The following is a 22,600-nucleotide window of genomic DNA, read 5'->3' as shown; positions in this document are numbered from 1 at the left end:
ACACAGTCAACTGACGCACAGAGGCGCCGATGTGTTTAGTTTGACTCGGCTACCCGGCGTCGTTGGGTCGCATCGGCACCAGTCTTTACCAGACGTTGGCGCATCGAACAGGAACGCAATAATCATGGCAACGGTAATAAAAGGTGAGCGTTATATTTTTGCCCTGGTTTTCGTCAACTCTGAGTGGAAACATTCTCTCTTTCTCTTTCCCTGAGCCGCGTTGCAAATTTACATCTACGCTGTGAATCCGCAGCTTCGGTTCTGGCCCTGAGCCAGAAGAACGAAATCTGCGACCGCAGGTTTTCGCTCGATCTTGTCCGATCATCGTTGTGTCTGTCATGATTCCAGAAGGCGGATGCTGTGCTGGACCCGGGTACAAGAGCCCCTTGGCGGCCATGCTTGAGGGACCAAGAGAAAAGATCATCTATGTCGTCTGCATCCAGCCCGACCCCACGAAACCCGATGTCCTTGCGACGGTCGACGTGGACCCGAAGAGTTCAACGTACTCCCAGGTTCACTGGTTCATCTCTTTTTAATCGGCTGATCCCTTGCGAAATCGCGTCGAGCTATAGTCAAACCCCCAGAAATTTTTTCGTGGACCCCGAGTCAGTACTCTTTGGTGTGTGGATGAAAATCTTTGGCTCTCACTTCTGCATCGCATAAATTATACAGTCGTTAACAGACTGCAGGTGGAAAAGACAGTTGATTGTTTAACCAGCAATAAGAATGGTGGAGCGTTGTCGCAGTGGCACGAGTTAAAAATAAAGTCTCGGGCAAACTGCGACGCTCGGTACAGCCACGGAAATCTAATCTACATATTGAGTAACAAATATTATCGTTGGCGCGTTCATTTATCAAAAGTATTATATACATCATTTCATACCAGATTTTTACAGGGTGATAATTTATTATTTGTAAATGGAATTTGTTGAGATTACCTACCGATGTGTTTATCTTGCGACACTTCGTATGTCCGTCGCGTAATCTTCGTAAGCCTTACCGACATTATATGTATATCTTACGCCTTTATAATCTATCATTGAACTCATAACTATACAATTAAGATGATACCGTGTGCCTTTAGCCCGCTGTATTCATCGCGATAATTTATTTTCCAAACCTGACTTTCTATATGCTCTGTCCGTTGCTAGCTGCTTTTGTTGTTTGTATGTTATGGAACAGTAATCAACACGAGACTAAAAACTTCGCAGATAATCCACAAACTCCGAATGCCGAATGTTGGCGACGAGCTTCATCACTCGGGATGGAACATTTGCAGCAGCTGTTACGACTCGCCGAAGAAACGGGATACCATGGTTCTTCCCAGCCTGGTTTCGGACCGCGTCTACTTCGTCGACCTCTCCGAGGAGAGGAACCCGAAGATTAAGAAGGTTGCACCTTGCTGAAACCAATGACCGATATTACTGCTCACTTGGCCTTGATTATAAATGGAATGCTTTTTTTCACCTTAGGTCTTGGAGCCAAAAGAGATGCACAAATGGGGTCTGGCCACTCCACACACATCCCACTGCTCGCCGACTGGTGAAATAATCATCTCCACGATGGGAAAACCCAACGGTGACGCCCTTGGCTCATTCCTGACGATCGACAGCGACACCCTAGAGACGACTGGCGCTTGGACGAAGGACGAGGCCTCCTTCGGATACGATTTCTGGTACCAACCTTACCATGACGTCTTGGTATCGAGCGAGTGGGGCGTGCCGAGAACCTTCAAGAAGGGTTTTGCATCGAGTCACGTCACGGCGGGTAAGATTCGAGTGGTTCGAAACTCAAGAAATCCTCATTCATCCATCGCGTAATTTCAGAAACTTACGGAAAAAGCTTGAACATCTACTCGTGGACCGAGCGGAAACTTTTGCAAACACTAGACCTCGGTGAGGAGGGCTTCGCCCCGCTGGAGACGCGGTTTTTGCACAACCCAACCTCGGCCGAAGGCTTCGTAGGATGCGCGATACACTCGAACGTCTTCCGGTTCTTCAAGAAATCGGAGGGCGAATGGTCTGCCGAGAAGGTCATCAGCATTCCCGCGAAGAAAGTGGACGGCTGGATACAGTCGTACATGGAAGGTGACTTCTCCAATTTCTTCTTCTTCTTCTCTTTCCGTGTGACCATTTCCTGATCAGGAGTATGTCAAAATGAAAAGAAACTGACGTGAGCATTCAACTGGAAGTCTCATTTTAATTCGTCACGCGACCGTTCCAGGCATGATCACCGACATCGTACTCAGTCTCGACGACAAGTATTTGTACCTGACGAATTGGCTCCACGGTGACGTTCGGCAGTATGACGTCACCGATACTCGGAATCCAAAACTGACCGGCCAGATTTTCCTCGGAGGTAGTATTCTTTCAGATGGCAAAGTTCGCGTCGTGGAAGATAAGGAATTGGACAAGCAGCCTGAACCCGTCTTCGTCAAGGGACGCCGACTTTACGGATCTCCCCAGATGATCCAGCTCAGTCTCGATGGACGTCGCCTCTACGTCACAACGTCCTTGTTCTCACCCTGGGACAAACAGTTCTACCCAGAACAAGTCAAGTACGTGAAAGATTTTGAGAGCCTGTACTTTCCAGGAGAAGTATGCTTCAAATCATGGTCCGTGAAAGTTATTTACGGTGCTGCTTTTCAGACACGGATCTACCATGGTGAAACTCGATGTCGATATTCAAAACGGAGGCATGACGCTGGATAAAGATTTTCTCGTCGACTTTGGAGCCGATAAGGATGAAATTCTATTGGCTCACGAGATGAGGTTTGCGTTCGAATAATAATAATTAAAGTAATAAAGTTTGGTGGGGAAATAATTTGCCGTAAATTGCAAATTTTACTTTCTTTTATCATTTGTACAGTACTTGAACTGTTCATTGAATTTTAAGGGAAAATAGAAACGAAACGAGAAGATACACTTGCTCGGTTAAAACCCTTACTTGATTAAAATTTCAATAGCCATAAAATTGAATCTGGTAATTGTTTTGAATGTTACTTGTTATTTTTTTATCATTGAAGTCATGAGTTTAATAATGACCAAAATTATAGATACCCAGGCGGAGATTGCACTTCGGACATCTGGCTTCCAGAGAAATGAGAAGATGATCACATGATGTAAAAAACTGACTGGAATTTAATTGATGCGAGTCATCGAGGAGATTCACAAATCAATCAGTGGGACCGAATTAATTTGCGTGATGATATTTTATACTGTATTTTACTATTACGAAAAGATGAAATAAATATTAACCTAGGAAAAGGGATATTGTTCAAGAAAACTAAGTGACTTTATACTCACGCGTCACCTAATTCAATCAGAATTGATATTCCCCTCGTGTAACAGTTCCTGAGTAACAGATATTAGTAACGAATGATTCCAATTTGTAGTACTTTCGAACCTGAGTCGTGGGTTCATTTGATTAGTCTGACTAATGTGACGAGCTATTGAGGTAAGCAAAGGCTTTGTCCGCGATATCCGGTCTCCAGTCCGTTTGACGAGTGTCTGAATATCATAGCTACACATCCAACAATAGCCGGAAGCTAGTGAAAGTAACCGATGAAGTGGCCAGATAATTGTATTATGTGTGTGGACGGTATTTTATGTACGTTTGTACACTCCATTGTCTCGAAAAGTACATCTTCCGTTGGCGCACGTTCCACCAATGATATGAACCCCAAGTTATTGATAGTCCCACGCGCGTGTGTGTACGACTCTTCGTCTTAAATGCATATACTTAATTTACTTCGAGGTTGAGTAATCCGTTAAACGAGTCGAAAAATAAATTTCCGTCGGTCGAGTCGACGTCTGTTTTGTAATTCACGAGGACTTGAATAATTGAGTAATTAGTTGCAAAGTTGAAAGGAATTATAGTCCTGTTGGTGGTGAATTCTAGTCTATTATAACGGACTCCTTGCATAATTTTGGACTCGACAATGCGGCTCGATTTCACGCATAGAGAAAATTCACAAAATTATTTATATTCAAATCGTAAGTTTGATTCGTAAACAAATGTAATAGTGTGGATATAGAAATTCAAATTAAATGCATCGGAAAGACCCTGGTTATAAGTTGTTTGAAAAATATTACATACGAGAGATCTCTTGGAGGTTTTTCTGTCAGTAAACCAAAGGGTAAAGAATTTTCAAAAACGGTTACGCAGCAGTAGAAAAAAAAAAGAGAATCGTTAGACGATTGAATTAAGAGTGTGTAATCTGGCTTTAATTCTCTTGATTGTTTATTCACAAGGGGCCGAGAAGTGGAGTGAAACTGCAGCTGCTGAGAACTTTTTCTCAAGCTCCCTATATAGGGTCAAATAATGGTACTTACAAGTCGCATCTTTGTTGTTTTGTTCGTTGACCATATCAGCGTGTGGTCCAGCCAGGCGTATCATGGGCCTACTGAAAGTCTGAACTCTAAACCCTGTAAACTAATGGTAAGTAGAGTTTAACGAATTTAAACTGCCCGCTTCAGTCCTACGGCTCCCTGCAGATACGCTTGACAGATCCATTTTAAGAAATCAGGCCACTGAATACAACAAACTCATTGTTCCCAGCCGTTTCATCAGAGCTGGGAATCTCGACGGTGAATTGGGTCTGAATATTCGTTGCGCTACATGTCCGACAATTCTGCAATTTCTAAATAAATCCAGATTTTCAATATCTTTCAATAGTAAATTTTTCTGATATTTTATGCAATTACATTCTAGATCAAATTTTCTACACGTTGCTCCGCATTTTTTTATATCTTTTTCTAAAGTTATCCGTCCGTATTAGTTACGGTTAAATTGGACTTACGGTACATCTTCAAAAAAATCTTCGCTCGTTTTAAATTTCCTTAGCACTCCATGTCTTGTTTCTCAGATTCGTTCTTTTACTTTTTGCTGCTAAAAAGACCCGAAGACCTATAGAATCGATTACCTTGAGATGCGCCGTTGCAACGATGACGGTAATCACCCGGGCCTCTGCTTCACACAACGACTGGTTATCCATATGTTTGTGAACAAAAAATAATCATGCAGATACTCCCCGAGTAGCAATTCATCTTGCGGCGCTCGGCGATACAAACCAAATAGTTGTTCATAGCTGCTCTTATACCGTTCTGCAGCCAGTAAGATCAATTATACCGCATTTGTCTACGGGGGACAGGGACAGTTATCATCAGGCTCTCGAAGCTTAATTGGACGTCATCAGTTTGCCTTTGAACCTGTTTTGTTTCTACTTTAATTTTATAATTATTTTTTACTGCTGTTTTCAAGTGGGATCGTTGAACCACTTACGATTAGAGTGAATCCCGTGTTCACGATACGGCAATTGTGAAAAATAATGTACAGAATTTCCTCGGGATTTCACATCGCTAATTCGATTCCCGCATAAAACACAAGCGCTGACAAGATTGCTAGCAATCACAGATCAAACTAGCAGCAGCTGGCAAACGTGGGAACTTTTTCACTCAAATTCACGCAGTGCTTTATGTATGACCATTCCTTTCTTTTATATTACACACATGCCTGGAAGGCAGGCGTTTTCCGGATCTCATACAGCTGGGACACATGCTGCAGTGACACAGCAGAACGCAGCTTTCCAAACCAAACTGCAACTTGGTGTGAGAAAATCACAAATTCACGAATTCGTCACGGCATGACTCGCGATTCATGGTTCGATCATAAGACGAGACTTTTGGTACTATGCGTAGTAATTTAAGTGTAAAGAAAGAAGAAGATAAAGTGTTTGGGGGAAAAACAGCGTTTTGCCCTTCATTTTATCTCAAGTAATAGTATTAAGACACATTCAGTAACGTTAATTGATGAGTTTACTGCTGAGTATTGTTCAAGTAAAATTGTTTGGATCCATGAAAATAATCAATGAGGTAAATTCCGAATATGATGCTCACTTCAATTTACTTGTCGTTAGTAATCGATGAAATTTACGTGGAATTAAGCATATGATCATTGTTCGGAAAAACGACTGGGGTATAGAGCAACGCTCCAATTCGATTGGTGATCTGATTTAAAGTGTTAAGAGACACCAGAGTATTACGAAAATTGCTGGATTCAGTGACGGAATTATTCTTTCTCAAATGTGTCAAAAAACCGTACTTTGCTCAGTTACAGAATGCTAAAAAACCTTCGTAAAGTCTTCGATGCCGCATTGGAGCATAACAATAAAAGGCAAAAAACCAAGGTGAAAATCGAAAGGTGTGCAGGGGTCCGACCCTGGGTAAACGGCACGCGATCCGAAACACGTACGTACGTATATTTCAGCCGCTAGACCAATAATCGTCATCATTATCATCATTCACCGTAGATTTGTAATGAATTGGCGAGGAAGAGCAGATAGAGACAAGCAACAGTCAATCGGTTTTGAAGTGTTCTTGTATCCGTACAAAAACATGAGGCAACCTATCACGGAATGGAGAAACTCAGAAAAGTGTTTCATTTTGAGAGCCAAAATTTGTGTTGCCAAGAGTAAATTTTTGGACCAATACGAAACCCACCGAAGGTTGTATCGGAGCAAACAAAAAATTTATGCGAACTTTCTTGAGCAGTAAACGGAAATGCTTACAAGATTTTGTTGCAATTACGTAATTACATCTACCGCGTAAAATCATTTTGTAAAGATTGCGATATGATCGTTTAGTTTTTGTAATTGCATTAAATGATAGTTTCAATGCAATTTATGTAACTCGAATTGAGTGGAGCGTCAAACAACGACAAACGAACATGCTCTTGTAAACCTTAGTTTCATGCAATGGTATTTGATCAAGAATGATTAGGTTGCATCCTATCGGAATTAGTGTCCGAAGTTCATCTTGATAACTACAGCTCATCCTACTTTTACTGCAAATAAGTGTTTTCGAGGTGTCAAAGATTGGTAACATTATGTAACAAGGGAATAAAGTCGAAGATTAATCGACCATCGAAACAGGAATTGGGTGCAAAATTGAGAACGTAAATCAATAACGAAAAAATCTATTCTCAAAAATGCATACATAACAAGCTCCGACCGGGGGATTGGGAGTGGAGCCCCCTACCTCAAATATACATTTTAAAAAATAGAACAAAATTAAAGAAACAACTTGAAAATACAATTAAAATAATTGTCTGGCACTTATAGAAGGAACGGTTGACAGCTGTGTCGTCTTTCTCTTTCTCCCTATTTCGAAGATTTTGTTAATAAAAAGCAAAAAGTTTTCTCCGAGTGAAGCGCATAGAAAAAAAAAAAGAAAATAAAATAAACAAATACGCAATCGCACGGCGTAACGGACACGAAAAGGACACAGTAGGACAGGCACGTAATAACAGCATTTGTGCGTAGAATCCAGGAAATTAGCATATGCGATGCGCGCATCGTTTCAGAGCGGTTGTTGTGCGCATGAACCGCGGATATTTGAATCCGGCCGCGTTTGTGTTGGTGCGGCGAACACGCAGAAAGCATTGTTGACGTCTGCTGCCTCCTAGCGGTACTTTCCTCGCCTCGTCGTTTCGTAGTTGAAGAGGAGGCTGTCGCCGAGCGGAACACAGTTTGGAGCCATCGCTCGCCGATGCATGGTCAAGGTGTAGTCGGCGTCGAAACACCGGCTAGCTAATCACCCTCGTACACCAAACACCGCAGGTCCGCCTGTGTTTCGTTTTCCCATTTTCACCCGAGTCCAATTTTTCCGAACCATTTTTAATTCAAGCGTTCAAAATTCCGACCTAACTTTGGCACGACTGAATTATAGATATATTTGTATACCACGGTTCCAGAATTATGTAAACCCGTGCCTGGTCAGCGTGCGTTTTTGCGAGTGTGTGTTTTTATACGAAATAATAATCCGGTAAACAAGTGGATGCAACTTAACTTATACCTGTAACTTGATTAATACACCCGAATAATAATACTAATAACAATGCTGTTGTAAATAAAAACGAACAAATATTATGTGAATGCTAGTGAAGAGTTTCGAATGAAACGACACGCTTATAGACCATTCGATGGAATAATTTAACATCGCACGATTCGGCGTAAACCAGAAATTCACCGTTCCGTTGTGACCAAATCACGAAATGACGTTTGGCCAATTTTTTAACACATCGTCCTACAGTGTGATTAGCGTGTGCGATCATCCTGCGAATACGCCATCGTAACGTGAGTGCCTTTCGGAATCGGATATAAATCACAAGCGAAGAGGAACGTTTGGACAAATAACAAGATAAGAAAAAAAAAAAAGAAAAAGAAACAACACGCTGCAGGTGAATGGTAATACTTTTTCCTTTCCTTATTTGCGAAGCCTTTTTCACTTCGCCTTACGCCTGTACAGCCCGTATGAACGATAACGAGTGCGCGCAATTACAACAGTTGTATTATACATGAATACCGTTCCGTTGTGTAATAGGAGAAAATTATTCCCGTATACCCAGTTAACCGCGATTTCTCCGCGGGGGATGCGTCCGAGTGATGCGGTTCACCTGTTCGTCAAATGGGATCACCTGCACCGATTTCGCGGCATTTCGGTGGCTCGGAATTTTTGAATTCGAAAATTTGTCATCGCGGCAGCGAAGCAAAGCCGACGAGATTGACGGGGCTGGGAACGGCAGGAAAAGTTGCGAGCACGCGAACTTTGTCAGCGAGCACGATGAAAATCGTCCAATTTGTTTTGACAATATATATATATCGTGGCCAACATGCGTCTCTCTGTTCCCCTTGGCACCATGGCCGAAGGTGGCAGCGCAAGCGCAATATGGCCAGTCGATACGGCCGTCGAGACCGTGCAGAGTCTTTCATCCAGTCGTCTACCTGCCCATTTGAAATTTAATTACAATTTCACACTCGAATTATAAGCCTCGGGTAGGTATCACCGGCACATGGGGATTACGTTTAGCTCGTCTGGTGTCGGGCCCGGTTCACACCTCCGACAGAGGACCGTGATCTGCAGGAGTTCGTTACAGAGGAATTGAATGACTCTGGAATGAACGCAAAAACAAACGTCTGTCATTTTTGCGCCCCGGGTAATAACTGCCCGAGCGAATTATCATCGGTGATCAAATACTGATTTCCTCATTTTTAACACCCGGAGAAACGGGACTCGGTAGAATCGCGCGGCAAGTGCAGCACGTGTTATACTCAAAGATCACGACGTATACTCGCGTTTCGATTTAATTCTACTTCCTTCCATTACACCTGATTCGGTCAAATATTTACGTAGTAGCAAGGATATGGGCTTGCGGGGGCGTACGAGTTTCATCGGACAGGTGCAGAGACCCGAACGATCGATGTACGAATATTGGATCTGTCTGCGTTCTTCTATGACACACGCGTGTCTTTTCCAACTAACAATCAAACTGGCAGGAGAATAAAGGAGGGGCTTCAAATAAGCTTCCTTAACTGACCTGAGTCTCGGTCTACTGCAAAAGGTTCAAGATCGTTGAATGAATTTCAGAAAAGTCTTGCACAGATACGAAGATGAACGGATAGACTTGAATTAGCCGCAGTTCGAAGATCCGATTTTTTCAGCTCCTCATTTCTCAGCAGAATCCTGCGGGTCACTGCTCTCGCTTGAGCAGCGGAGACGTTCATCAGTTAAGGCTGGCTTTCGTTTTAGCCCCCAATTTAGAACCGAATTGAATAAACGAAACGGTACAGATGCACGTGCGGTGCGTGTTCCTCATTGTTGCCGTGCCTGTAACCAGCTGACGTGTATTATTGTTGGGAAGAAATCTTTCTCGGGTCTCCCGAGTACGCGGTAGAAGCATGAAGACGTCCGTTAAATGCGCCCTGTGCATGTACAACTGCGCAAAGAGGACAAGACGCGACAGCTGGCCTTGTTTTCAATCCATTATGCTTGTTACGGGCGAAGCTCCAATTCCAAGCTTTCAAGCATTAAATGATGCCTGGATCGCGAATAAAGGTGACGATGAGAACTCTAATCGTGGTCAGTCGGAAATTTGATCAATCGTAACTCGAACCCGGGAAGATGAACTCAACCAACTTAGAAAAGTCTTTCCGACTTGGATCGCGGTTTGCTCGGAGGTAATGAGAGGCTGAACCATAGACTGCGAATAACCGTCGTACAAAAACTGGATGGAATGTGGTAATTGTACATCGAACAAAGTGAGTCGCAATTATTGGACTCTACCGTTACGTCGTTAGCCGCTGGTAGCTAATTCGCAGCATGTTGGCACTCATCTTCATCGTTGCATGCAGTCCAGTCCTCTTATCGTCGTTACGCGTCTTTTCTCCTCGCCATTCGTTGTCAGTCTCAGACACAATACACTGCAGCAGGAGATAAGAAGCGAGAAACAGCCGTCCGACTGTCTACAAGACGATTGATTCGAAGCCTCAACAACAGTGGACTTTGGATGTATTGTTTCTTTGTACAGTAGCCAAAAATAATTTGTCTACCGTGAAATTATACACACTATGAGGAACGAATTTACGCTTCATGCTGCACTTTGAACTTGCATTTATTGTATCCTTTTCTCGTATTCGTGCCGTGCGATCGCCAGCGGCAACCGAACGCATCGTCATCAACGCGTTGGAAACCTTATTATTGATTCATGTGCCTGCATCACGCGTTAAGAAAATACGCGAGCTGCATCACGGTGCCGCTGTGGACAGCAGGTGTTGTCATAAGATTGCACCGCGTTATCTGCCCTTCGGTGAATTACAACAGCGGCTTATCATCGATCACGGTCGGCTGTTGAGAAGCCTCGAAAAATCGAATCCGGTATACGGCTTTGACCTTATCGTGTCGCTCAAGCCTCGTCTGACATGAGCCACACAAATCCCGCAACCAAATGAATTATACTTAAGATTTTCCGCACTGTTTATCCTGGAGAAACGATTCGTCTGGAAAATCCATTACGAAGTATAACGCGCAGTCTTTAAATATAACAAAAGAACCACCTCACGGACGATATGGAAAGTTTTCAAAAAAAAAAAAAAAAAAACTGTCCTGAAATTTTGGTCAATCAAGCTTGATCGAAATCTCTAATCATCGGGTCTTGATGAGTAAATGAAACTTGATACCAAGCTATCAAAAACCATGAGATAGTAACCTTGATGCTAAATTTTATATTCGTTTACAATCAGAGTTCAGAATAATAAAAAAAACTTCAGTTTTCGATTTGGCTTAATCAACCGATATTTTGGATAAATCTTAGACGTTAAATTTTTATTATCAGGTATTTATTTTTCTGCGTCAATAAGTCCTCTGAGAATTCTCGGGGAATTTATCAAATTGTTTACAGAGAGATTATCACATGGTTACGGTCAGCGTTCAAAAATCGGAAAACCTTCGATAATCCGTACTCAATTCGTTTAGTATCTCCAAAGTACCTCTGTATAAAACGGTGCGACGAAACTTGATTGAAATATTGCTAATTAGGGTGGATGTGACTATTTTTCACAACTATGGAAATGCATTCGATAATAAATGCTGTCTGGCTGTAATGACGGTGCAGAAAATTACGCGACGCGAAGTATAAACGAGTTGTCGGGACATAAAGTAGGCACATCTATTCGACTCGAACGACGATCATTAGTCGGTATAACATGCTACAATGCTGAGATAATACTACTTAAAGATATATAAATGCCGCATTCGTAATGGTGAAACACAGTTTTGCACGGTGATTATACGAATCGACGATCGACTTTGGTATTCAAACGAAAGGCAAATTCGTTTCGCGACAAAGATTTCACAGTCGAATTAGTAGATACCCGATGATATTATCGACTATCACGGTTAATTACGATCGCTCGTTCGGAAACACGGAACTTGCGCCATCCTAATATAACTTTACAGAATAGCCGGGAAACGGGATACGGATAATTTCAGTTTTTTTCAGAGACAACTCAACACTGTAATTCTCGTTCGAGGACGTTCTGTACCCACGTGTGTAATTATTACATCCTGGCTAAAAAGCACGAATTTGCGCATTGCGTAACTCCTGTGTTTGTTCAGTCGAATCTCTGACCGCTATATCAGCTAGCTGGCCTCTGTGAAGGTTATAAAACTTAATCCGCAGTGTCTATTTATGCAAACTCGTGTCAATTTTCAACCACCCAGCACTGCGTTGGTCCCACCGGTTTTTTCCGCTTCAGCGATCAGCACTATATGCGCTCCATAGACTGCTGCTTGATCATTCTAACAACATATATAAATAATTTGCTAACCAGGGAAATACTTTTGGTTCTACAATTCTAATAGTTCTTGATCGGTTGTCCCGCTTTTTTAATATCACTTAGTTTCTATGAAAAGAAGAATCGATCTTGGCATACATGTGGTCTGGAGGAAAGCCAATGAAAAATTATTTATCACCAGGATTTTCGGTTCTCGGAATTTATGACGCAAGATTACATACTCAACATGAAAATTGTGAAATATGACCACAAAAAAACCGTTTGATCATGAGTAATTATAGGATTTTGAATTAGTCGTTAAAGTGTTTGCAATATTTGAATGGGTGAAAAAACTTTTTATTTAAAACAAAGCAAAAGATTGAGTAAATTTTCAGCGAATAGATACTTTTTGTTGTTTATAAAGAGAATACACACAGTCGTAAGAATAAGGTTATTTTCAATTACGAAATGTAATCGTTATTATGTATTTAAGGATTATACAAAAAAATGGAGTCGGTAGGTTAAAATTCACCGTTGACTTATAAGAGAGGCCGTACAAAATCGATTATTCCTGTTTGGATTTTTTCACTTTCATTTCCCATTTCTCATCGCGTATAATTCCGTCTACGCCGTCTATATCAGTTTACGATTATTTTATCACCCATTGCGAACGATAATAATCAAGTGAAATCATGCGTACAAATATTTTCTGGCAATAATTTAATCAATAAAAATTGATCAAAATACAACGAGCGTCAACAATAAATTTAAAAAGAAGGTCAAAAAATTGAAGCGCACAACGAAAACGTAGAATCTCTTACGAGTCGCGAAAGTAAAAATAAAACGAAGCTAAAAAATGAGAAAATAAAATAAAAATAAAATGGACAGAAAAATTGTTCTAAAATTTGCAGCTTACGCGGCGAATTTTTTTTTGCGTGAAATTTTTTGGCTGACGTTCAAATACATTAGTGCAGCCCGATGGCGCCCGTTCGCATGCGATGATTCACGGTAAATAAAACCCGCGTTGTGTCCGCGTATAAATAAAACGATCCATCGCCAATTTGGGTGGGCGCAGTGCAGCATGCCGTAGAAATTTAGCACTCTAGGTCAAACTCTGCAGCCGTGTCTACACTGACCGGGTCCGTCACGACGACGGTAAAGGTGCCAGCTAACACAGGCGATATCGCTCGTTCGCAACGATGCTAATAATAACGAACAAGAGTTGATCAGCGAGGTATAAGTAGAAGAGACACGTACGTCAACGCTAATAACTAAATCCACACGGCGCTAAAGAATCGACTAATAAACCGAGTCTAGCCAGAGGCCGAGCCTCTTCCAGTCTTAGCGCCGCTCAGAAATAGGAGGATCTTCTTTCTTTTTCATGCGTTTTTTTCAACTCTGGACGTAATGATAAAAAGCTCGCATTGGGTTGGCGCGATGCAGGCTCCTCTCATCGCTGCACCGGCAACCGCATCGGAATCCTGGCCTTAGCTAACTGTTCGCTAGCGATGGACCGCTATCATCTCCGTTCGTTGTGCCGAGGACGAAGATGTCGGAGAGGGACGGAGATAATGGGAGAGAAAATCGAGGAGACGGAGAGAGATGGAGAGAAAACGAGGGACGAGTGAGGCGGAGATGTGGCGGCAGGTGACCCACTGGCTTCGTCTGGACCTTCAGCTCCACGCATAGCAGCCCATACCGGCTCCGGCTAACTCGTGCCATCTCATTTCATCTCGGCTCGAGCCACTGGCTGGCAACACCTGCTGCCGCATTGGAAGATCGAGAGAGGAATGGCTACGAACGGTCGGAGAGATGGGATTGTAGTTACGGAGAGCACTGGACCCGGCTTGGCGCTATTTGCTACTCTTGGAAATGATTCAGCTGCTTTTTTCCGGGCAAAAAGAACTCGAGGTCCTGGTTCCAGGTATCCGTGAATTGGAGCTTCTTAGCCGGGAGACTGATGCGTGAGTAATTGAAGTTTTTGAAGAAGCATCGCAGTGTTGAGTTTCCTCTCGTCCTGCTCAACCGGCTTCCACAGTGGCTAGCAAGGTGAAACCATCGGTATGCCATTATGACAAGTCAAGATGGCTCGAGTTCTACGTTTCGAAGCGAACGATCGTAACAAGGCGTGACATTCGATACGATCATCGGGGATAAATTCAGCTGCGAAGTCTTCGTCGCGAAACGAATTTGCCTTGCGATTGAATGACGAAGCCAATCGTTGATTCGGATAATCACCGTGCAAAACTTTTTTTTCACTATTATGAATCCGGCATCTAAGTGGTATTACCACAGGATTGTAGCATGTACCGGCTAGTGATCGTCGTTTGAGTCGAATTTATGCCCTATAGCTCGTTAATACCTCGTGACGAGTAATTTTCTACACCATCATTGTTTACTTTACACCATCAGACTGCAGCATTTGTCACCGTAGTTTTATACATGTCCTTTATGGAGCTACTTTTCAAGTTCTAGACGAATTCTACATGGATCATCGTAATTCAGCGATTTTTACTACTGACTGTTACAGTTGTTGATGAAACAATACGATAGATGATTGGACGAGCCGAAAGTCTGAATAACGACCACTTTGCGCAGGCCACGTCTGAATGCTTTGAACTTCGAAAGAATTCATACTCGAACTGCATATTGTAGTTGATCTTGCACGCGCTCAGTTCGTAACCATTCCTACATACCTACGAGTTGAAATCAATCTTCATTCACGTGCCTGGAGCACCGGACTAACGCTTACCTGATGGTCTCCCTGTAATCCTAGATAACCGTACCTACCTGACGGAATAATTAAATCCGTTGGGAAGAAGGAGATCCGAAAATATGTGACGTAGGACCGTTTCGACGCGAGGCAACTCGGGAATACCGTAAAGTTTGATGGTTACTCGAAGCAAAGCGAACTCGTGATATGCAAGTCGGTGTCAATCTCTGAACAACGTGACGATTCGATTTTATTGCCGGTAGATTTTCACCGCTCGAAAGTGCTGTATCAGGTACGCGCAATCTTATACCAAGATCTTCAGAAAGTTATACAGTTTGCCAGGCGTGGACCACTTTGCCCTTCTGGTTCTCCTCTGTTCTAGATCGCTGGCCGCCGTTGGTCGTTCGGCGGTCTATATTCATCTTGGCATCGAGCACCCGACCACCTGGGTCCCGGACACTTGCCAATTGTGCGCAAAACTTCGCGGCGACGCCACCGATCCTCGTTTTAGTCTTGTATCAAAGCCACACTTGACACGTACGCGGGGCGTATAAGCTTCCATCGTTAACTGATGGATCGGCAAAATAGTGGGCCCGCCTTTTCTCTCGCCTGCTGCAGGCGCCGTTCGCCAAAGCTAGCGCCCAACTGGGGACTCGGTCCATCAAGTGGGTCATATTAAGGCCCGCGGTTTGGTTTCACTGTATTCAAAGTAAGCCGACTCTGGCGTATGAACGTTGGCGGTTACGCTTCTGGGTGGTTCTACCGCAGATAAATCCAGTTCCATGATTTCGTGAATCGCGTGCCCGGTTGAGTATCGATCATCCTCAGAGAGACGGGCTTCTATTTTCGTCAAGAGGCTTCCGAGTCGATCAAAAGCGGAGGAACCGGCACGCGATAAACACAGGATTATATAGTTTCCGTTACGAAACTGGGCCAGATATCAAGTGTATAATTATACCGGCTTCTTTTTCCGACGTAGGCACGTATAATACACAGCATGCCCACCACTCACTCTCAAGATAGGCGCACCTTCGGGTTCTTCGCAGAGAGCGGACGTCAAAAGATAAAAGCAGTTTCCGAGCCTCCCTATCTCGGAAATCAGGTCCAATTTACTTAGCCTTACGGAATACCAACGTGATTTCATTATTATCAAGCAGTACGTGAGGAGGCAGGTATTCACGATCTTGACGATCGCAGAGAACTTATTGATCTCGTCCACTACATTACAACCATGGCCTGACTCTCTGGCTCACTCTCCCCACCTTTATCAATGATCGAGCTACTCGGCATGACTCACTCTGATAAGGAGCTTATCAGTCCGGCTTGGGCAGACATTCTGCAGTGAGTGTTTCACCGTAAACGAAGCGCACCTCCGTAAATTCTCTCTACGGAAAACCAACCGCGCGTTTTACTTCTTAAATCTGTCACTCTTCAATCACGCTTCGCCAGATCCTTTCTTATTTTTGGAAGATTGAACCTGACGGCAGATTCCACCTATTTCCACCTCGATTCTACTTTCGCCGGTAGCCCCAGAAACTTGTTCTTGAGATTAAGGCTTAGCATGATGTCAACGATGGTTCATACAGCATCCAGCTGAAGGTAAGCGTCCTTAAGAAAGTACAGTGCGACTTCATGATTGAATGCAACTGCCTCCGTATCGCGTCCTTCGATGTGCTGAAACCCATTGGGGAGTATTGTTACTTTTACAAATGAATTGGTCATGGAACATTCTCCCTATTTCTAGCTGATCGTTTATACTTGTACCGATAGTCCTAACAACTTGTCGCTGAAATTGAGATATAACACGGTGTCAAAGATGGTTATTAGAGCGGGTAGTTGTGGCTAGCCGTTTTTAAAAGAGTGTAGTGTATGACTTTGTGATGGAATACGACTGTCTCCTTATCGCATCTTTCGACGTACCGAATATCAATAGGAAGCGTTGTCACATCTGCCAGTAAATTATACACCATGGACCAGCATAGTGACACCCAATTACTCTTGTTACAGGGATGGGACGGTGAGTCGAGGGGTCGTGCGCTTCAAGTCATCCGGGAGGTTGGTATATGTATAGCTCGGTGAGCTATAACCGTAATTCCTGCATGGTGCGAGGGATATCCTGAGGTATACGAGGGAGGAAAGAGATGGGAGCTGGAATGGGAAGGAGTGGTACAAGCGGGGGAGGACTTCTAGAGGCTCTGCCGACTGGGACGCCTCTTCACGTCGCAATGCTCGGCCTCGACAGTGCGGGTAAGACGACTGCCCTTTACCGGCTCAAGTTTGATCAGTACCTCAACACTGTGCCCACCATCGGCTTCAACTGTGAACGAATAAGGGGCGGAAGTGGCAAGGCCAAAGGTGAGTACCAGTGTCCAAAATTTTGAGAACTCTGAGGTTTCCCTTTCCCCACGGCGATTCCACTATCGTGATTCTTCATTCTGCAGGAGTCAACTTTCTGGTATGGGACGTTGGTGGGCAGGAGAAGCTGCGACCGTTGTGGAAGTCGTACACCCGATGCACGGACGGCATCATATTCGTCGTGGATTCCTGCGACGCCGAGAGGCTTGAAGAGGCAAAAATGGAGCTAACGCGGACAGCCAGAAGCCCGGACAACGTTGGGGTCCCGATCCTGATTCTCGCAAACAAGCAAGACCTGCCTGGTAAGTGGATAAAAACCAGCGAAGCGAAAGAGAAATTACGATGCAGATTCATTACGGCACACGTATCCAGACTCTTGTTATTTCATCTTGGCGAAATGCTCGTCAGGTTATATCGTTTCCACTTGTTCTAATTCTTGAAAGTTATAGTGACGGCAATTTTGCACCGAAATTGTTATGCTAATGTGAAATTTTGTGAAAACGCAGTTTGAGCTGTTTAAAAAAAGCCTAGGAAGGCGTGCATTGGCAATTGTTCAATTCTTCTGAAGATCCCAACTTTTTTCAAAAGGATCGGTTAGCCAGAAAACTACTAAAAGTAAAATTATTCTTCTGCGAATGTTTTATAAGAGTTCTCTGTTTCACTTTCCCAAACCTTTCATGTTCTTTTACCATTTGTCTTCAATGTTATCTGTATGAAATATTTAAAACGGTGCGAAATATCCGTAGATGTAAACTTAGACTTTGATCTAGAATTTATCAAGGAATATTTTTCCTTTCTCAGACTTGCTTTCCATGTTGGACAGTTTTTGAAAAAAAAGCTTGAAGTTTCTGTGTTTATAACAATCCCCACTGTTTTGTTCCAATTTCCAAATTTTGTCCAACTTTCCGATAAACTTTAAAACAACTTTAAAACAGCTTGACTAGATTGGAAAGAATTAGTCAGTATCTTTTATAGTCAAATTTGTATCCGTTGGAAAGAGAAAGAGAATATCGGAAGGACTTTGAGTACCCTTATTCAATTCCTCAATTTCACGTCAAAATTGAACGAACACTTTCACAGAATTTTCAAGTTGTCTCCGATAGCTCTTAGAATCTGACCCTAAGCACCTTTAGGAGCAAAGGAGGTTGGCGAGTTGGAGAAGCAGCTTGGAGTGCTGGAGCTGACGGGAATGCCGGGAAGTTCGTGCATCCGAGTGCAGCCGGCGTGCGCGATAACCGGTGAAGGTCTGCACGAGGGTCTGGACACGCTTTACCAGCTGATACTGAAGCGGAGGAAGCTGGCGAAGCTGAATCGGAAGAGAGCGAGGTAGGCCCGGGTTTCAGAGGACTGCACATGCGTCTTCTGATATTGTTCCCAGCCACCGTCGCCAGGCCTGGCGTCGACGCCATCCTCGGTGTCGTCCGACGGCGACCCGGTGGTTATTTTTACAGACCAACCCTCCGCCGAACGGCCAATGGACGGATCGAACCCTGGAGCCCATCGACGGGGCAACGAGAGGAGCTTCGAACCGGAAGAAGAGTCCTCTTGTGGAGTTTAAGGAGCTTTGGAGTCGCGAAAATGACCTTGCATCAGATCGGATGTCGAGTTTTCAGTCCCCTTCCCCCAATGTCCATTTTCCTGTGGATGTGAAGAGGAAAAGTGAACGGCTATTTGTGCGATTTTCTCACGTGCCGATAATTTTTGCGACCGCAATTGAAACGGAGAGGGAAAGTGCACCTGTAACGGATTTTCGCCTGGTACCGGAAGTCCGTTCAGTGTATCGGAAGGTAACGCGATACCCGGGTAACCGGTGGGAACTGCATGTGCCTACTGCGGCGATATATGGATATCATATTTCAAAACTGTGCAGCCTGAGAAATCGACACGTGTGTATGTAACGCTAAATATGTATCTCGGGTTTCAAAAGTGATTATTAAAGAACTTACATGTGTAATCCGCTGGACAGAAAATACACGCAGAGCCTCGACCTCGGCTCTTCATAATACAACGATAACAACTCAATTTGACGAATGGTTGTTATTGACTGATGATATTGCAAATATTTGGAGAATTGTGAAAAATTGAAAAAAAATACGATCATATTTTATAATGAGTGACGATGCTAGTCGATGAACTGGGAGTTATTTGGAGATTTGAAGAATCGTGTAAACTGTACTGAGAAGTCTGATGCCGTTGGAAGAAAAATCAGCGAAACTTGATTGTTACGATAACATTAATCACAACAAGCCATGCGTATAAATTTACTTGTAAATAGGCACACGTTGGATATGAGAAGTATCGTCTCATGCACGCGAAGGATAACGTATTTGTAACTGTACAACGTGCATGCAGATTGATATTACAACGGTCACGTAGAAGCAAGCCTGGTGGATCATTGTTTTGCTGTTATACAAAAATCGAGATTACGTATAGCTGTAATTAATGTATATTGAAGTCGGATGTTTTATAACTGTGTAAAATTATTAAATATATATTATACATACATACATTGTATACATTAGGTATCAAAGCAGCGGATTATTTGTTGAGAATACTAACGACAATTACATATATACATATATTATATGTCTTGTTTATGGATTTAGATAAATAATTGTATATTTAAATTCTTGATTTCCGGCTCGTATCAGAGCAACGTTACGAAGGATCCGGTGTATGTTCAACGATAGTTATTGTGTTTGTAGAAATAAGAGCCGTTGTTTGTTTATTATCCGTTTCCAATTAATATACGTATCAACTATTATTCCTCAAAATTCTATCGTACGCTGAACGTGTACTGTAAATGAGAATATGACGGATGTGAAAATTTCCGGACAATTTAGGGAGCCAATTTTCAAACTCACCACCCAACATTATGTTTTCTTTACTTCAATTTTGTAATTCTCTTTATCACGTCAAATTCGAATAATATATAATCGTTTTGTGGCGAGGAATAGCAATCCTTTTTCTCTGTTCGATTCTGCTCAAAGTTTACACTGAACTTTCTCGGTGCAACAATAAAAATAATGAAAATAATATACTTGATAACTCGACGAATTTGATTAATAATTAAATAACTGAACACGTCGGTGAGTTTAAAAATTTTAGGTATACCTATCTAGATTTTGACCTGGAAGCTTCTCACAGACATAACAATTATTTCTCTACATAATAATTATCCTTGTTGTGTTTATTGTACTATTCAATATTTTATCTTGCGCTTCGATTTATCGATTCTACCTATAATAATATAAAATGACTATTTATATACATTGCAATGTAAGAAAAATATGCGTTATATACACAATGAATTCGTAAATGCGCGACATCAGCGACTAATTATACAATTATAACTATACATATAATATCAGCGTAATATTATATACAAAATACAATCATTGTTATGCCGTATATAATATAATGTTTGTATGACTGGCGTTTCCGTAAATACGAAACCATGCCTATTAGCGTCACAAATAGATCATATGTTATACAATAGATATTATCAAACGTATATACGAATATCCATAAGGTGAAACCTGCCTCACCCTCTGCTACGTCATAGATGTACCTTAAACATACCTCTAAATCGATCACCTAGCTATAATATACATACAACTATTTCTAACGATAACGATCAATTTTTTATTGCATATCTCTGTAAGTAATTATAATTATATTCGTATAATGTGAGTGTACATATATATTGGATAATTATAATTACTGTATAATGCATATGGTATACAACTCATTCTTAGCTGTCAAATTGAAGGTTTGTAAGTAAAATATTTAGCATCATTTTCCTCATCGTCACGCATATAATAATATTATAACACACGCATAAGATACACGTAGAGTAATATTGGTAAACTCACAATCTTCTCGTACGAAGCACACACGCAATATACATACGACACATACCTATAGCTGTCATTTGTAACGATAATAATATTACCATAATGTTATTATAAAGTCATAATTGTTACGTTCTAAACCGCCCGTGTTTCTCTTATTTCATCATCCGAACCGGCATCAGCGAAATAACGTCCTCGAACAATCGACCGTGAAAATGAAAATTTCACGTACAGTTTATACGGTTCCGTTTCCGGTCGACGCTGCTACTCGCCCATTACACCTATATCCGTTTAAATGCGACGTGGGCTGAAACCCTTTGCGCTGCAGCAGTCGGTCAGTAGTCCGTGAAAAGCTATACTTGTAGGTAGCTCTCGTATGCACACGTGACCATGTAACGTGTAATCGAAATTTAGAACAAGCCTTTCTAGCCGACTACACGTGTATCGCACAGCTACAAGTTTTACTCTTGCGTTTCTTCTCATATCTCGCCTCTCGAGACTCTGGTATCGTTCCTCGTTGCGCAATCACGTATGCGATTATTTCCGAAGGCTTGTCTCGACGTATTGTAATCAGCCTTGTGTACAAGGACCAGAGCGACGCGCCTCCGATCTGCAATAACGAGAGGGAAAAAAAAATGACAAGGAGAAGAACCAAATTTCTTACATACCCTCAAAGTATTTATTCTATCTTTATTTATCCTTTCAAGATCATTGTACAATTTATTTCTGCACTTCCCGAGCATACGATTAAAAATTGTAAATTACAGTTCGAAGAGTTTAAAAAGCACGACTGTAATGTACAGATCAAGAATATTCCAATTCCTAGTAGTTTCGTCAAATTTTCCAAAATTTTTGTAATTAACGAGAAAATCTAAAAACTCTAGAAAATAATTTCACCGTTATTTGAATTAGAAAAACCTTGACAAATTGCGTTAGACGTATAGCTGTTTTTTTTCCCTCTCACGTGACTCGTGATTACGAACACTGTAAATTAATCTACGGTTGCATCGCGTTTCCCGTCGCGGGGAACTGTATCCGGTCATTGACGAAAACCGGAAGCTGCAACGAGACGGTAGCTCGTGCGGTACAATGAAAGAAGCGGAATAAAAAAAAAAAAAAAAAATTGTACCTCGCCTGTACGTTGAACATTCATCGCGTGTGTAACACGTGCCGAACCTGGCAGCCTTTTGGAGTTTCGGTATACGCGGAGGACTCGTAAGGCCGAAATAATAACGCGTCGAAACCGGAATATTTATCACCGTACGAGCGTTTCCTGCCTTGTAAAATCCGGATTCATTCTATATCTAACACGTGGCGCAGCTTCACCCTGGAACATAAATTCAAATGGAAGGAGAAGGGGCGCATCTGCACGTGCTTCTTGGCGACGCGTTGTAGACATTTCTGTAAGTCCTACCCCTCTGCGCAAATGTTGGGGTGTGGTTCTTTTTATATTCTAACGCTTTGAGGCGAGACGAGGAGAAGATTTTAGTATATAAAGTTAGTAAGTCAGATTCTAAATGAAATAAGGGAATGCAAAGGGAATTTCAAGGTTACGATCTGAAAAGAAAA

The 22,600-nt window shown here is 42.3% G+C and overlaps 2 protein-coding genes across 7 annotated transcripts; both read left to right on the top strand.

The window, feature by feature from the left end:
- Positions 1 to 6: 6 nt before the first annotated feature.
- On the top strand, positions 7 to 3,285 carry LOC124299677 (methanethiol oxidase). The gene is made up of 8 exons (XM_046752949.1): positions 7 to 143; positions 349 to 512; positions 1,212 to 1,391; positions 1,473 to 1,767; positions 1,827 to 2,087; positions 2,224 to 2,557; positions 2,649 to 2,771; positions 3,056 to 3,285. The coding sequence occupies exons 1-8, from the start codon at positions 125 to 127 to the stop codon at positions 3,102 to 3,104; spliced, it is 1,425 nt and encodes a 474-aa protein (XP_046608905.1). The 5' UTR covers positions 7 to 124; the 3' UTR covers positions 3,105 to 3,285.
- A 4,249-nt stretch (positions 3,286 to 7,534) lies between these two features.
- On the top strand, positions 7,535 to 21,171 carry LOC124299678 (ADP-ribosylation factor-like protein 4C). 6 transcript variants are annotated; one of them, XM_046752955.1, is made up of 4 exons: positions 7,535 to 8,238; positions 16,830 to 17,177; positions 17,264 to 17,479; positions 18,311 to 21,171. In XM_046752955.1, the coding sequence occupies exons 2-4, from the start codon at positions 16,964 to 16,966 to the stop codon at positions 18,505 to 18,507; spliced, it is 627 nt and encodes a 208-aa protein (XP_046608911.1). In that variant the 5' UTR covers positions 7,535 to 8,238; positions 16,830 to 16,963; the 3' UTR covers positions 18,508 to 21,171. The 6 variants fall into 6 exon arrangements, with proteins under 6 accessions (XP_046608911.1, XP_046608906.1, XP_046608910.1 ...); XM_046752950.1 differs by having other exon boundaries at positions 7,535 to 8,245; XM_046752954.1 differs by lacking the exon at positions 7,535 to 8,238 and adding an exon at positions 13,771 to 14,073.
- Positions 21,172 to 22,600: the final 1,429 nt, after the last annotated feature.

The sequence above is a fragment of the Neodiprion virginianus genome, chromosome 3 (genome assembly GCF_021901495.1).
Source record: "Neodiprion virginianus isolate iyNeoVirg1 chromosome 3, iyNeoVirg1.1, whole genome shotgun sequence".
In the NCBI taxonomy this organism is placed as follows: Eukaryota; Metazoa; Arthropoda; class Insecta; order Hymenoptera; family Diprionidae; genus Neodiprion; species Neodiprion virginianus.
This window is presented reverse-complemented; position numbering and strand designations above follow the sequence as displayed.

Bases quoted from the DNA above. Each gene is read 5' to 3' on its own strand.
- LOC124299677 (XM_046752949.1), top strand. The intron at 1,768-1,826 runs GTAAGATTCGAG...GCGTAATTTCAG, and splicing joins ATCGAGTCACGTCACGGCGG to AAACTTACGGAAAAAGCTTG. The intron at 2,558-2,648 runs GTACGTGAAAGA...GCTGCTTTTCAG, and splicing joins TTCTACCCAGAACAAGTCAA to ACACGGATCTACCATGGTGA.
- LOC124299678 (XM_046752955.1), top strand. From the start codon at position 16,964: ATGGGAGCTGGAATGGGAAGGAGTGGTACAAGCGGGGGAGGACTTCTA. The intron at 17,178-17,263 runs GTGAGTACCAGT...TTCATTCTGCAG, and splicing joins CGGAAGTGGCAAGGCCAAAG to GAGTCAACTTTCTGGTATGG. The intron at 17,480-18,310 runs GTAAGTGGATAA...AAGCACCTTTAG, and splicing joins AAACAAGCAAGACCTGCCTG to GAGCAAAGGAGGTTGGCGAG.